This window comes from Salvelinus alpinus, chromosome 2, assembly GCF_045679555.1.
Source record: "Salvelinus alpinus chromosome 2, SLU_Salpinus.1, whole genome shotgun sequence".
NCBI classification, from domain to species: Eukaryota; Metazoa; Chordata; class Actinopteri; order Salmoniformes; family Salmonidae; genus Salvelinus; species Salvelinus alpinus.
Genome location: NC_092087.1, coordinates 77,060,432 through 77,074,041, shown reverse-complemented (window position 1 = coordinate 77,074,041; position 13,610 = coordinate 77,060,432). Strand labels below are relative to the sequence as shown.

At 46.2% G+C, this 13,610-nt stretch overlaps 1 protein-coding gene across 18 annotated transcripts in view; it reads right to left on the bottom strand.

Annotated features, from left to right (window-relative positions):
- Positions 1 to 13,610, bottom strand: part of add3a (adducin 3 (gamma) a) — a 153,438-nt gene that overhangs the window by 18,177 nt on the left and 121,651 nt on the right. For all 18 annotated transcript variants that reach the window (XM_071389302.1, XM_071389290.1, XM_071389297.1 and 15 more), the window contains 4 exons: positions 10,089 to 10,240; positions 8,381 to 8,461; positions 742 to 891; positions 27 to 170 (listed from right to left, as the gene is read on the bottom strand). In XM_071389302.1, the coding sequence (XP_071245403.1) occupies positions 27 to 170; positions 742 to 891; positions 8,381 to 8,461; positions 10,089 to 10,240 (527 nt within the window). The remainder of the gene's footprint in view (positions 1 to 26; positions 171 to 741; positions 892 to 8,380; positions 8,462 to 10,088; positions 10,241 to 13,610) is intronic.

Sequence of the window (13,610 nt, the reverse complement as noted above, 5' to 3'; positions counted from 1 at the left end):
GGGGTAATCTGATCCTAGACCTTTACCTTGGCTGAGGGTCCGAGGGCCTTCTGCAGCGCCAGGCGTTCCTCCTGGTCGTCAAGGCTACCCTGGTAGTTGTAGTATGCGATGTCACCCAGGATCAAGGCCTCCTGAGAGATGGGCAGGATGCCACACTTCATAGACGACACCTGGAGAGACATGGAGGGAGAGGAGAGAACTATTCAGACACTGGAGGATGGAAGGAGAGAGAGAGAGAAGAGAGAGACAGAGACAGAGAGAGAGACAGAGAGACACAGAGAGAGAGACAGACAGACAGAGACAGACAGACAGAGACAGACAGACAGACAGAGACAGACAGACAGACAGAGACAGACAGACAGAGACAGACAGACAGACAGAGACAGAGAGACACAGAGAGAGAGACACAGAGAGAGAGACACAGAGACAGACAGAGACAGACAGAGACAGACAGACAGACAGAGAGAGACAGAGAGAGACAGAGAGAGAGAGAGAGAGAGAGAGAGAGAGAGAGAGAGAGAGAGAGAGAGAGAGAGAGAGAGAGAGAGAGAGAGAGAGAGAGAGAGAGAGAGAGAGAGTGAAACTGGCGATGAACATATACAGCATCACAGTGCATTATAAATCACTGTGTGCTTGAAAACATCAAAATGTGGACAATATTTGTCTAAAAGTCAGGCCTATTTAAACAACACTTCTTCCTCTAAGATCCTGGATGATGAACCAGAGTGAAAAGGGACTCACGGCGGCGGTGGCAGGAGTGTGCACGTGGACGCAGCAGCGTACGTCTGGCCTGATGGAGTAGATGGCAGCGTGGGGGCTGAAGCCTGACGGGTCAGCCCTGAGGTTGGTGGAGCCCTGGTCAATCACATCCCCGATGATGTTCAGCTTTACCTGGGAGAGAGAGAGAGGGGGAGAAAGGGGGCAGAAGGAGAGAAAATATCATAAGCCATTGTATAGTCACACAAAATACACATGTATGGATTTACATACACAGTTTAAATGGACATGTGAATCACTTCCCTTAAGAATAATAAATATATATTGTGAGGGAGACATCTGCTGGGTATATAAAGAGGCATGCAATGGGTAATAACAATTGAAATGGTTCATATCCTCATCATCAGGAAATGTACAGAAGGAATGGTAACTGTATGAGTGTAACTGGTCTTCATACTGCATGTCCTCAATGAGAACTTCATCACCATGTGTCATTAGATTACTGGCTACCGAAGAGGGTTGGAGAGAGCAGAGAGAGAGAGAGAGAGAGAGAGAGGGACAGAGAGAGAGAGAGAGAGAGAGAGAGAGAGGAGGAAAGGAGGAGGAGAGGACAGAGTACAGCCAGTTCTCCATACACAACTAATTATGATGAGACAACACAGCCAAAGTGGTGCGCTGAGCAGTATTTCTGTCTGTAATAAAGCCCTTTTGTGGGGAAAAACAAATTCCGATTGGACGGGTCCGGCTCCCCAGTGAGTGGGCCTGGCTGCCAGGTGGGTGGGCCTATGTCCTCCCAAGGCCCACCCATGGCTGCACCCCTGCCCAGTCATGTGAAATCCAAAGATTAGAGCCTAATGCATTTATTTCAATTGACTTCTATGAACTGTAACTCAGTAAAAACTGAAATTGTTGCATGTTGCGTTTATCTTTTTTGTTCAGTATAAATCCAACATCTATTTGTACTTACAGAATCACTAGATGACCAGGTTAAATATGAGCTGTATTCTGTTACAGACGCTGCATATGAAACGCCCTGCTCTGTTTTCCAGCCTGACAGCCATATGGGACAGTGGGAGGATGACAGACACCAGTCGAATCGATTCGTTTGTCCAGTTAGATGAAATAACCAGTAAACCATGTCTAACGTGCCAGCTGTCAGACCAACAGACCAGCCGATCGAACACTAATGACAGGGTTAGTTACATCACATGTTAGGATTGTAAGAGACCAATCACATCCTTCAGTGTCCGGGCCCCTCTACAAGTCTGCCAATCTGACGTCAGAACAGCTCAAGTTCTACTGTATGTGTGTGCACAGCAGTCCTAAAAAGAATGGCGGGAAGTGTTGTTGAGGTGAATATGAAATGTGACGCAGCCTGATGACACGTTTGCAATCTGCGATAACGACGTACAAAGGCAGCAGACCCCTTGGTAGCTATCAGCTTGTTGGACATAGAGAAGAGTTGAACCACGTGTCTATGGAGTTCACATGGTATCCTTGAATTCTTTGGGGTCCTTTGAGTTGAACCAATCACAGAGCTATGTTTTGACCTCCTGACTTGATATGACGTGAATCTCAGTGGACAGTTCAGCCAGAAGGGAGGGAGGGGGTCTCTCTCACTCTCTCACTATTTTCAATGGAGACCTTCCAACTTCAATATCAGCAGCTGGCCAGAATTCTTTCCTTATTGTGACCCAACTCTTGTGAGACTAAAATGATCCCCAAATCTAATTTGGAAACATTATTTCTGAGTATACATCTATTGTATTAAATGTAATGTAAGTGTTTTATAAGTGCATCATACCCTAGGGACAATTCAGGGGTTAGAGGAAGGCTAACTCGAGGACGTAACAGTCTCAGTCCCAAATGGCACCCTACATAGTGCGCCACTTATGACCAGGGTGCCCATCGGGATCTGGTCTAAAGTAGTGCCCTATGTAGGGAATAGGGTGCCTTTTGGGATGCAGATAGAGTCCACAGATCATCCACTAGCTAGCGAACAGATCCTTGCTTCATATTGCTTTTCGATGAGGCTAAATTGAATAAGCCCTGTAATGGGAGTATGGTACGTCAGAGAGAGTGACTGTGATTGGATGTGAATGCCCGGCTCATCAGAAGGAGTGCCTGCTGGGTGACTGGCTTGGAGCATGGAGTCAAACAGGTAGTCCTTTCAAAACAACTTCAATGATGATGACAACAACAACGATGATCCAACAAACTATCAATCAAACAAATCCTCGTCTCAAAGATCATGAGAGCTAACAGAGTGGAATGTCTCTTAACTTCTCAGTACCCATACTAACTACTAATAAAACAATAACACAACATAATCAAACTTTAATCATAGGGCCAGCTGTCCTCCTACAGGTATCCTCTCCTTCACCTTCTAGCTCAGACAGCTGAGCCCAGCAAACGCCCAGAATGTCAACCCTGACCCACTGTTACATTTCAGTGACCTCTCACACACTGAACTCTGGATGACTTCCTTTCTCTCAGGAAGTTAATGGTGTTCGACCTCTAAAACCCTCCCCCTAGTGGGTTCAAACCCATAACAGACCCAGAGAGAAAGAGAGGGACAGGAAAAAAGAGAATAGCGGCCTTTAGTATTCGGCTGGAGTACAGTAACCCGCTGGAGTACGGCAGTCCGCTGGAGTACGGCAGTCCGCTGGAGTACGGCAGCCCGCTGGAGTACGGCAGTCCGCTGGAGTACGGCAGTCCGCTGGAGTACGGCAGTCCGCTGGAGTACGGCAGCCCGCTGGAGTACGGCAGCCCGCTGGAGTACGGTAGCCAGCTGGAGTACGGCAGTCCGCTGGAGTACGGCAGTCCGCTGGAGTACAGTAGCCAGCTGGAGTATAGTAGCCAGCTGTACTATACAGCTGGCTACTGTACTCCAGCTGACTACTATACAGCTGGCTACTATACTCCAGCTGACTACTATACAGTACAGTACCCAGCTGTATAGTAGTCAGCTGGAGTATAGTAGCCAGCTGTATAGTAGTCAGCTGGAGTATAGTAGCCAGCTGTATAGTAGTCAGCTGGAGTACAGTAGCCAGCTGTATAGTAGTCAGCTGGAGTACAGTAGCCAGCTGTATAGTAGTCAGCTGGAGTACAGTAGGCAGCTGTATAGTAGTCAGCTGGAGTATAGTAGTCAGCTGGAGTACAGTAGCCAGCTGGAGTACAGTAGCCAGCTGTATAGTAGTCAGCTGGAGTACAGTAGCCAGCTGTATAGTAGTCAGCTGGAGTACAGTAGCCAGCTGTATAGTAGTCAGCTGGAGTATAGTAGCCAGCTGTATAGTAGTCAGCTGGAGTACAGTTGCCAGCTGTATAGTAGTCAGCTGGAGTATAGTAGCCAGCTGTATAGTAGTCAGCTGGAGTACAGTTGCCAGCTGTATAGTAGTCAGCTGGAGTACAGTAGCCAGCTGTATAGTAGTCAGCTGGAGTATAGTAGCCAGCTGTATAGTAGTCAGCTGGAGTACAGTTGCCAGCTGTATAGTAGTCAGCTGGAGTATAGTAGCCAGCTGGAGTACAGTAGCCAGCTGTATAGTAGTCAGCTGGAGTATAGTAGGCAGCTGTATAGTAGTCAGCTGGAGTATAGTAGCCAGCTGTATAGTAGTCAGCTGGAGTACAGTTGCCAGCTGTATAGTAGTCAGCTGGAGTACAGTAGCCAGCTGTATAGTAGTCAGCTGGAGTATAGTAGCCAGCTGTATAGTAGTCAGCTGGAGTACAGTTGCCAGCTGTATAGTAGTCAGCTGGAGTATAGTAGCCAGCTGGAGTACAGTAGCCAGCTGTATAGTAGTCAGCTGGAGTATAGTAGGCAGCTGTATAGTAGTCAGCTGGAGTATAGTAGTCAGCTGGAGTACAGTAGCCAGCTGGAGTACAGTAGCCAGCTGTATAGTAGTCAGCTGGAGTATAGTAGCCAGCTGTATAGTAGTCAGCTGGAGTATAGTAGCCAGCTGTATAGTAGTCAGCTGGAGTATAGTAGGCAGCTGTATAGTAGTCAGCTGGAGTATAGTAGTCAGCTGGAGTACAGTAGCCAGCTGGAGTACAGTAGCCAGCTGTATAGTAGTCAGCTGGAGTATAGTAGCCAGCTGTATAGTAGTCAGCTGGAGTATAGTAGCCAGCTGTATAGTAGTCAGCTGGAGTATAGTAGCCAGCTGGAGTACAGTAGCCAGCTGTATAGTAGTCAGCTGGAGTATAGTAGCCAGCTGTATAGTAGTCAGCTGGAGTAGAGTAGTCAGCTGGAGTAGAGTAGCCAGCTGTATAGTAGTCAGCTGGAGTATAGTAGCCAGCTGTATAGTAGCCAGCTGTATAGTAGCCAGCTGTATAGTAGCCAGCTCTAGTATAGTAGTCAGCTGGAGTATAGTAGCCAGCTGTATAGTAGCCTGCTGGAGTATAGTAGTCAGCTGGAGTATAGTAGCCAGCTGTATAGTAGCCTGCTGGAGTATAGTAGCCAGCTGTATAGTAGCCAGCTGTATAGTAGCCAGCTGTATAGTAGCCAGCTGTATAGTAGCCAGCTCTAGTATAGTAGTCAGCTGGAGTATAGTAGCCAGCTGTATAGTAGCCTGCTGGAGTATAGTAGTCAGCTGGAGTATAGTAGCCAGCTGTATAGTAGCCTGCTGGAGTATAGTAGTCAGCTGGAGTATAGTAGCCAGCTGTATAGTAGCCAGCTGTATAGTAGCCAGCTGTATAGTAGCCAGCTCTAGTATAGTAGTCAGCTGGAGTATAGTAGCCAGCTGTAGAGTAGTCAGCTGGAGTACAGTAGCCAGCTGTATAGTAGTCAGCTGGAGTATAGTAGCCAGCTGTATAGTAGTCAGCTGGAGTATAGTAGCCAGCTGTATAGTAGTCAGCTGGAGTACAGTTGCCAGCTGTATAGTAGTCAGCTGGAGTATAGTAGCCAGCTGTATAGTAGTCAGCTGGAGTACAGTTGCCAGCTGTATAGTAGTCAGCTGGAGTACAGTAGCCAGCTGTATAGTAGTCAGCTGGAGTATAGTAGCCAGCTGTATAGTAGTCAGCTGGAGTACAGTTGCCAGCTGTATAGTAGTCAGCTGGAGTATAGTAGCCAGCTGGAGTACAGTAGCCAGCTGTATAGTAGTCAGCTGGAGTATAGTAGGCAGCTGTATAGTAGTCAGCTGGAGTATAGTAGCCAGCTGTATAGTAGTCAGCTGGAGTACAGTTGCCAGCTGTATAGTAGTCAGCTGGAGTACAGTAGCCAGCTGTATAGTAGTCAGCTGGAGTATAGTAGCCAGCTGTATAGTAGTCAGCTGGAGTACAGTTGCCAGCTGTATAGTAGTCAGCTGGAGTATAGTAGCCAGCTGGAGTACAGTAGCCAGCTGTATAGTAGTCAGCTGGAGTATAGTAGGCAGCTGTATAGTAGTCAGCTGGAGTATAGTAGTCAGCTGGAGTACAGTAGCCAGCTGGAGTACAGTAGCCAGCTGTATAGTAGTCAGCTGGAGTATAGTAGCCAGCTGTATAGTAGTCAGCTGGAGTATAGTAGCCAGCTGTATAGTAGTCAGCTGGAGTATAGTAGGCAGCTGTATAGTAGTCAGCTGGAGTATAGTAGTCAGCTGGAGTACAGTAGCCAGCTGGAGTACAGTAGCCAGCTGGAGTACAGTAGCCAGCTGTATAGTAGTCAGCTGGAGTATAGTAGCCAGCTGTATAGTAGTCAGCTGGAGTATAGTAGCCAGCTGTATAGTAGTCAGCTGGAGTATAGTAGCCAGCTGGAGTACAGTAGCCAGCTGTATAGTAGTCAGCTGGAGTATAGTAGCCAGCTGTATAGTAGTCAGCTGGAGTAGAGTAGTCAGCTGGAGTAGAGTAGCCAGCTGTATAGTAGTCAGCTGGAGTATAGTAGCCAGCTGTATAGTAGCCAGCTGTATAGTAGCCAGCTGTATAGTAGCCAGCTCTAGTATAGTAGTCAGCTGGAGTATAGTAGCCAGCTGTATAGTAGCCTGCTGGAGTATAGTAGTCAGCTGGAGTATAGTAGCCAGCTGTATAGTAGCCAGCTGTATAGTAGCCAGCTGTATAGTAGCCAGCTCTAGTATAGTAGTCAGCTGGAGTATAGTAGCCAGCTGTATAGTAGCCTGCTGGAGTAGAGTAGTCTCAGTCGTCTCACAGAGACAAAGCTTCTGTGTGTGTGACTACAGTACCACAGTAAAGATTATGTTTCTAAATGTTACTCTTCAGTTTGTGACGGCATCAACCAAGAGAAACCAAACATATACTAGGAGTAGGATCTTTTCAACTTCCAAATATAAGTTGCCAACATTCTTCATTCAATTCAGTCATCACTAAGTTAACATCGGAGTGAAGGGTTCTGTATCTCTTTACAATGACATTTGGCCTAGTTATTCTTCTCTCTGGGAAGATCTCAATTCTCCTCGCGTCCTCTCGCCTCGTCTCCTTCTCAAAACCCATTGGAGGAGAAGGTCGGGGGGGAGGGACCTCTGGCTTTCTCCTCCAATAGGTTTTGAGAAGGAGACGAGGAGAGAGGAGAATGCAATTGAGATCTTCCCTCTGTCTCGGTCTCTCTGCGCTCTCTCTCTCCCTTTCTTTTTCTCTCTCTACTGAGTTACTGATCCAGTCTGAGCCCCACCCTGTCAGACAGCTGAGCGATGCTTGTTACTCCCACCTGTCAACAACTCACTGATTGTTCACCTGCAATGCACTTGACGTGTCACAGAAACAGGTGCTTGGAGTGAGTGAATGAGAGAGAGAGTGAGAGCGAGCGAGAGACCTACAGGGGAGGCCATTATTTTTTCTTCTTCTTAGAGCAGCAAATAGAAACTAAGAAATAGAAAGTAGAAATAGAAACTAATAGAAACTAATAGAAGCTTGTAAAGCACTTCCCCGAGCCAACACCAGCGGTTCTGCAGCAAAACTAGACAAGGACATCAACATTACCCAGCATTCACTACCACCACTGACATGATACTAGACCAGAGACAATGACAAATAGACAGGGTGGTTTTGGTAATAACATGGCAGCCAGTCAGACAATAACATGGACAATCACAGACGCAACAAACAGTGAGTGATAAAATACAAAAAGTAACATACAGTAGGAATTCCCACAGTCAGCAAATATCCCAATCTCACCAATAAAGAGATGCAGTAATGTAACTGCAGGATAACATTGTATTCGCCATATCAAGCACATTACTCTACTCCCCTGACCTCCATGGCTTGACAAAACGCAGACCGGTGTGTGTGTGTGTGTGTGTGTGTGTGTGTGTGTGTGTGTGTGTGTGTGTGTCGGCCTCTGTACCAGAATGTTAGATTTCTGCTAATCCAATAGTTCTCTCTCAAATAATTCAAGGAAATAGACGGCTGATTAAGCGTTGGCGCTGTTGTGCCGGTTTATGAGAAGGTCTGCCAGAAACCTTTTACTCCACATGGCGCAGTATACTGGCTTACTGGCACAAACACACAGACTACACCTCCAACCTGGGCTGTGTTCAGTACGACCAAATGGGATAAAACGCTTTGAGTTGGAGAAGGACAATGAGCATTCTTATTGGACAATATCAGAGATAGTTGCTCTTCCATTTCAAAACCTTTTATGCTGTTTGGTACTACTGAACACGTCTAAAAAGAGAGCTCACTCCTGATTGGGTACAGGTTTGTTATTTGGTGCATGTGCTTCCTGGTGCGTTGTGATTGGACTCACCAGGTTGGATGCGGACGCCTCAGCGAATGACAGTCCTCTGGGGATGATGAGGATGTGGTCCTGCTCTTTGCTGACTCGGACCTGGACACAACAACGTTAAAACACCTTGTTATGACCTTGAAACGTCACAGTGCTGCTGCTAACACTAACAAAACGTTAGGAACCTGAGGCTCAAACACACTGCTCCCAAACAAAAGGACGGGCACACAGTTGTATGTGTCTTGAAGACATATCCTGAGGGTAGTCCTGTAGGCAGGGGATAGACAGAACTCAGATGACACATACCTGCTTTCATGGTCTCAAAACAAGGTTCTACAGAACAGGTTTATGATGAGTTATGACACGGTTATGAGTGAGGTTACTGCAAGGTTTATTTCTAACTGTGATGTAGGAGCTGGCGAAGTGTGCCCAGCTGAACAGGTTCTAATAAAGGTATTTCTATGATTATCTAATGGTTGTCTTACTGTGATGTAGGAGCTGGCGAAGTGTTCCCAGCTGAACAGGTTCTAATAAAGGGTTTTCTATGATTATCTAATGGTTGTCTTACTGTGATGTAGGAGCTGGCGAAGTGTGCCCAGCTGAACAGGTTCTAATAAAGGTATTTCTATGATTATCTAATGGTTGTCTTACTGTGATGTAGGAGCTGGCGAAGTGTTCCCAGCTGAACAGGTTCTAATAAAGGTATTTCTATGATTATCTAATGGTTGTCTTACTGTGATGTAGGAGCTGGCGAAGTGTTCCCAGCTGAACAGGTTCTAATAAAGGGTTTTCTATGATTATCTAATGGTTGTCTTACTGTGATGTAGGAGCTGGCGAAGTGTGCCCAGCTGAACAGGTTCTAATAAAGGTATTTCTATGATTATCTAATGGTTGTCTTACTGTGATGTAGGAGCTGGCGCAGTGTGCCCAGCTGAACAGGTTCTAATAAAGGGTTTTCTATGATTATCTAATGGTTGTCTTACTGTGATGTAGGAGCTGGCGAAGTGTTCCCAGCTGAACAGGTTCTAATAAAGGTATTTCTATGATTATCTAATGGTTGTCTTACTGTGATGTAGGAGCTGGCGAAGTGTGCCCAGCTGAACAGGTTCTAATAAAGGGTTTCCTATGATTATCTAATGGTTGTCTTACTGTGATATAGGAGCTGGCGAAGTGTGCCCAGCTGAACAGGTTCTAATAAAGGTATTTCTATGATTATCTAATGGTTGTCTTACTGTGATGTAGGAGCTGGCGCAGTGTTCCCAGCTGAACAGGTTCTAATAAAGGGTTTTCTATGATTATCTAATGGTTGTCTTACTGTGATGTAGGAGCTGGCGAAGTGTGCCCAGCTGAACAGGTTCTAATAAAGGTATTTCTATGATTATCTAATGGTTGTCTTACTGTGATGTAGGAGCTGGCGCAGTGTGCCCAGCTGAACAGGTTCTAATAAAGGGTTTTCTATGATTATCTAATGGTTGTCTTACTGTGATGTAGGAGCTGGCGAAGTGTGCCCAGCTGAACAGGTTCTAATAAAGGTATTTCTATGATTATCTAATGGTTGTCTTACTGTGATGTAGGAGCTGGCGCAGTGTGCCCAGCTGAACAGGTTCTAATAAAGGGTTTTCTATGATTATCTAATGGTTGTCTTACTGTGATGTAGGAGCTGGCGAAGTGTTCCCAGCTGAACAGGTTCTAATAAAGGGTTTCTATGATTATCTAATGGTTGTCTTACTGTGATGTAGGAGCTGGCGAAGTGTGCCCAGCTAAACAGGTCCACCAGTCTGTAGAGGCTGGCCAGCTTGCAGCGTGTCTGCTTCTCCCCCTTCACCAGAGTGGTAGACTCCACTCCATACATGTCGTTGATGGGAGTGACCATTCCAAGGCCTGGAGAGGGGGCGAGCAGAGAAAGCGAAGCAGAGAGGGTTAAAAATGTTTATTTTATTTTATTGTTGAGTGTGGGGATTGATAGCTCTCTTGTTCTCTGTATAATTATCAATATGAATATATGAATAATGACATGAATCATTAACAATCAATACACACGGCCTGCATATTAGATTACCTGCAGCCTGCGAATCGAGACAGACCATGCTCTCTCCATTCTAAGCACTAAGGACATCAACTGTTCTAAGAGGAAACCAATTCAATCATTCAATACATATTTTATTTACAGAGACAAGATACTAAACAGATTTCAGATCAGTTGTTAATAACCGATAATAACCATCCGAGACAGAGGTAGATGACATCTGGGTTCGTCTCATCTAACCAACTGATTCACTATAGAGTGCTCTACACTGAACAGTGGACACAAATAGCAACATGCCATCCTTTGACACTGGCAATGTTAATATCAAAGAAAATTCTATGTAGTTACAGTACATTTTAAATAATTAAATAATCTTACTTCACATATTTCTTAAGTAATATATAATACTTGACAATTTTATCCTTTTCATTCCTCATTTACAACAAATTACAGCAAATTCCATAACTTCACGCTGGCTGCTGAGATTAGTGGTGTTATTATGTGGACATATTATGGGATATATGAGGTATAACTGAGGACTCTATATTACAGTGGTTGTCGTGGTAATTCATCATTAGTTCCACATTCCGAGGTCTGTAATTGCATGATTGGAAACAGACTTCACATGTGGAAACCTGGACTGAACAGGGGACGAAAACAGAGGGAAATATGCAATGCTTTTCCAGAGTCAGCTAGGAGGGACAGGTTACTGATAGATAGTGTGTGTTTCTGTGTATGAGTTTGCGTTCTACCAAGTGTGTGTCTATACAGATTTGGAAGTCTCCACTTTTCAAAAACAATAGTTAAAAACGGGCCGTACCAACACTACTACTTACTGAGGGGGGTTACTGACCGTACCAACACTACTTACTGAGGGGGGTTACAGGCCGTACCAACACTACTACTTACTGAGGGGGGTTACTGACGGTACCAACACTACTTACTGAGGGGGGTTACGGGCCGTACCAACACTACTACTTACTGAGGGGGGTTACGGACCGTACCAACACTACTACTTACTGAGGGGGGTTACGGACCGTACCAACACTACTACTTACTGAGGGAGGTTACTGACCGTACCAACACTACTACTTACTGAGGGGGGTTACTGACCGTACCAACACTACTACTTACTGAGGGAGGTTACTGACCGTACCAACACTACTACTTACTGAGGGAGGTTACTGACCGTACCAACACTACTACTTACTGAGGGGGGTTACGGACCGTACCAACACTACTACTTACTGAGGGGGTTACTGACCGTACCAACACTACTTACTGAGGGGGTTACTGACCGTACCAACACTACTTACTGAGGGAGGTTACTGACCGTACCAACACTACTACTTACTGAGGGGGGTTACGGACCGTACCAACACTACTACTTACTGAGGGGGGTTACTGACCGTACCAACACTACTACTTACTGAGGGAGGTTACTGACCGTACCAACACTACTACTTACTGAGGGGGGTTACTGACCGTACCAACACTACTACTTACTGAGGGGGGTTACTGACCGTACCAACACTACTACTTACTGAGGGAGGTTACTGACCGTACCAACATTACTTACTGAGGGGGTTACGGACCGTACCAACACTACTACTTACTGAGGGGGGTTACGGACCGTACCAACACTACTACTTACTGAGGGGGGTTACGGACCGTACCAACACTACTACTTACTGAGGGAGGTTACTGACCGTACCAACACTACTACTTACTGAGGGGGGTTACTGACCGTACCAACACTACTACTTACTGAGGGAGGTTACTGACCGTAACAACACTACTACTTACTGAGGGCGGTTACTGACCGTACCAACACTACTACTTACTGAGGGGGGTTACTGACCGTACCAACACTACTACTTACTGAGGGAGGTTACTGACCGTAACAACACTACTACTTACTGAGGGGGGTTACTGACCGTACCAACTCTACTTACTGAGGGGGGTTACTGACCGTACCAACACTACTACTTACTGAGGGGGGTTACTGACCGTACCAACACTACTACTTACTGAGGGAGGTTACTGACCGTAACAACACTACTACTTACTGAGGGTGGTTACTGACCGTACCAACACTACTACTTACTGAGGGGGGTTACTGACCGTACCAACTCTACTTACTGAGGGGGGTTACTGACCGTACCAACACTACTACTTACTGAGGGGGGTTACGGGCCGTACCAACTCTACTACTTACTGAGGGGGGTTACGGGCCGTATCAACACTACTACTTACTGAGGAGGGTTACTGACCGTACCAACACTACTACTTACTGAGGGGGGTTACGGGCCGTACCAACACTACTACTTACTGAGGGGGGTTACTGACCGTACCAACACTACTTACTGAGGAGGGTTACTGACCGTACCAACACTACTTACTGAGGGGGTTACTGACCGTACCAACTCTACTACTTACTGAGGGAGATTACTGACCGTACCAACACTACTACTTACTGAGGGGGGTTACTGACCTTACCAACACTACTTACTGAGGGGGTTACTGACCGTACCAACACTACTACTTACTGAGGGGGGTTACTGACCGTACCAACACTACTACTTACTGAGGGAGGTTACTGACCGTACCAACACTACTTACTGAGGGCGGTTACGGGCCGTACCAACACTACTACTTACTGAGGGGGGTTACTGACCGTACCAACACTACTTACTGAGGAGGGTTACTGACCGTACCAACACTACTTACTGAGGGGGTTACTGACCGTACCAACTCTACTACTTACTGAGGGAGATTACTGACCGTACCAACACTACTACTTACTGAGGGGGGTTACTGACCTTACCAACACTACTTACTGAGGGGGTTACTGACCGTACCAACACTACTACTTACTGAGGGGGGTTACTGACCGTACCAACACTACTACTTACTGAGGGGGGTTACTGACCGTACCAACACTACTACTTACTGAGGGGGGTTACTGACCGTACCAACACTACTACTTACTGAGGGAGGTTACTGACCGTACCAACACTACTTACTGAGGGGGGTTACTGACCGTACCAACACTACTACTTACTGAGGTGGGTTACTGACCGTACCAACACTACTACTTACTGAGGGGGGTTACTGATCGTACCAACACTACTACTTACTGAGGGGGGTTACTGACCGTACCAACACTACTACTTACTGAGGGGGGTTACGGACCGTACCAACACTACTACTTACTGAGGGAGG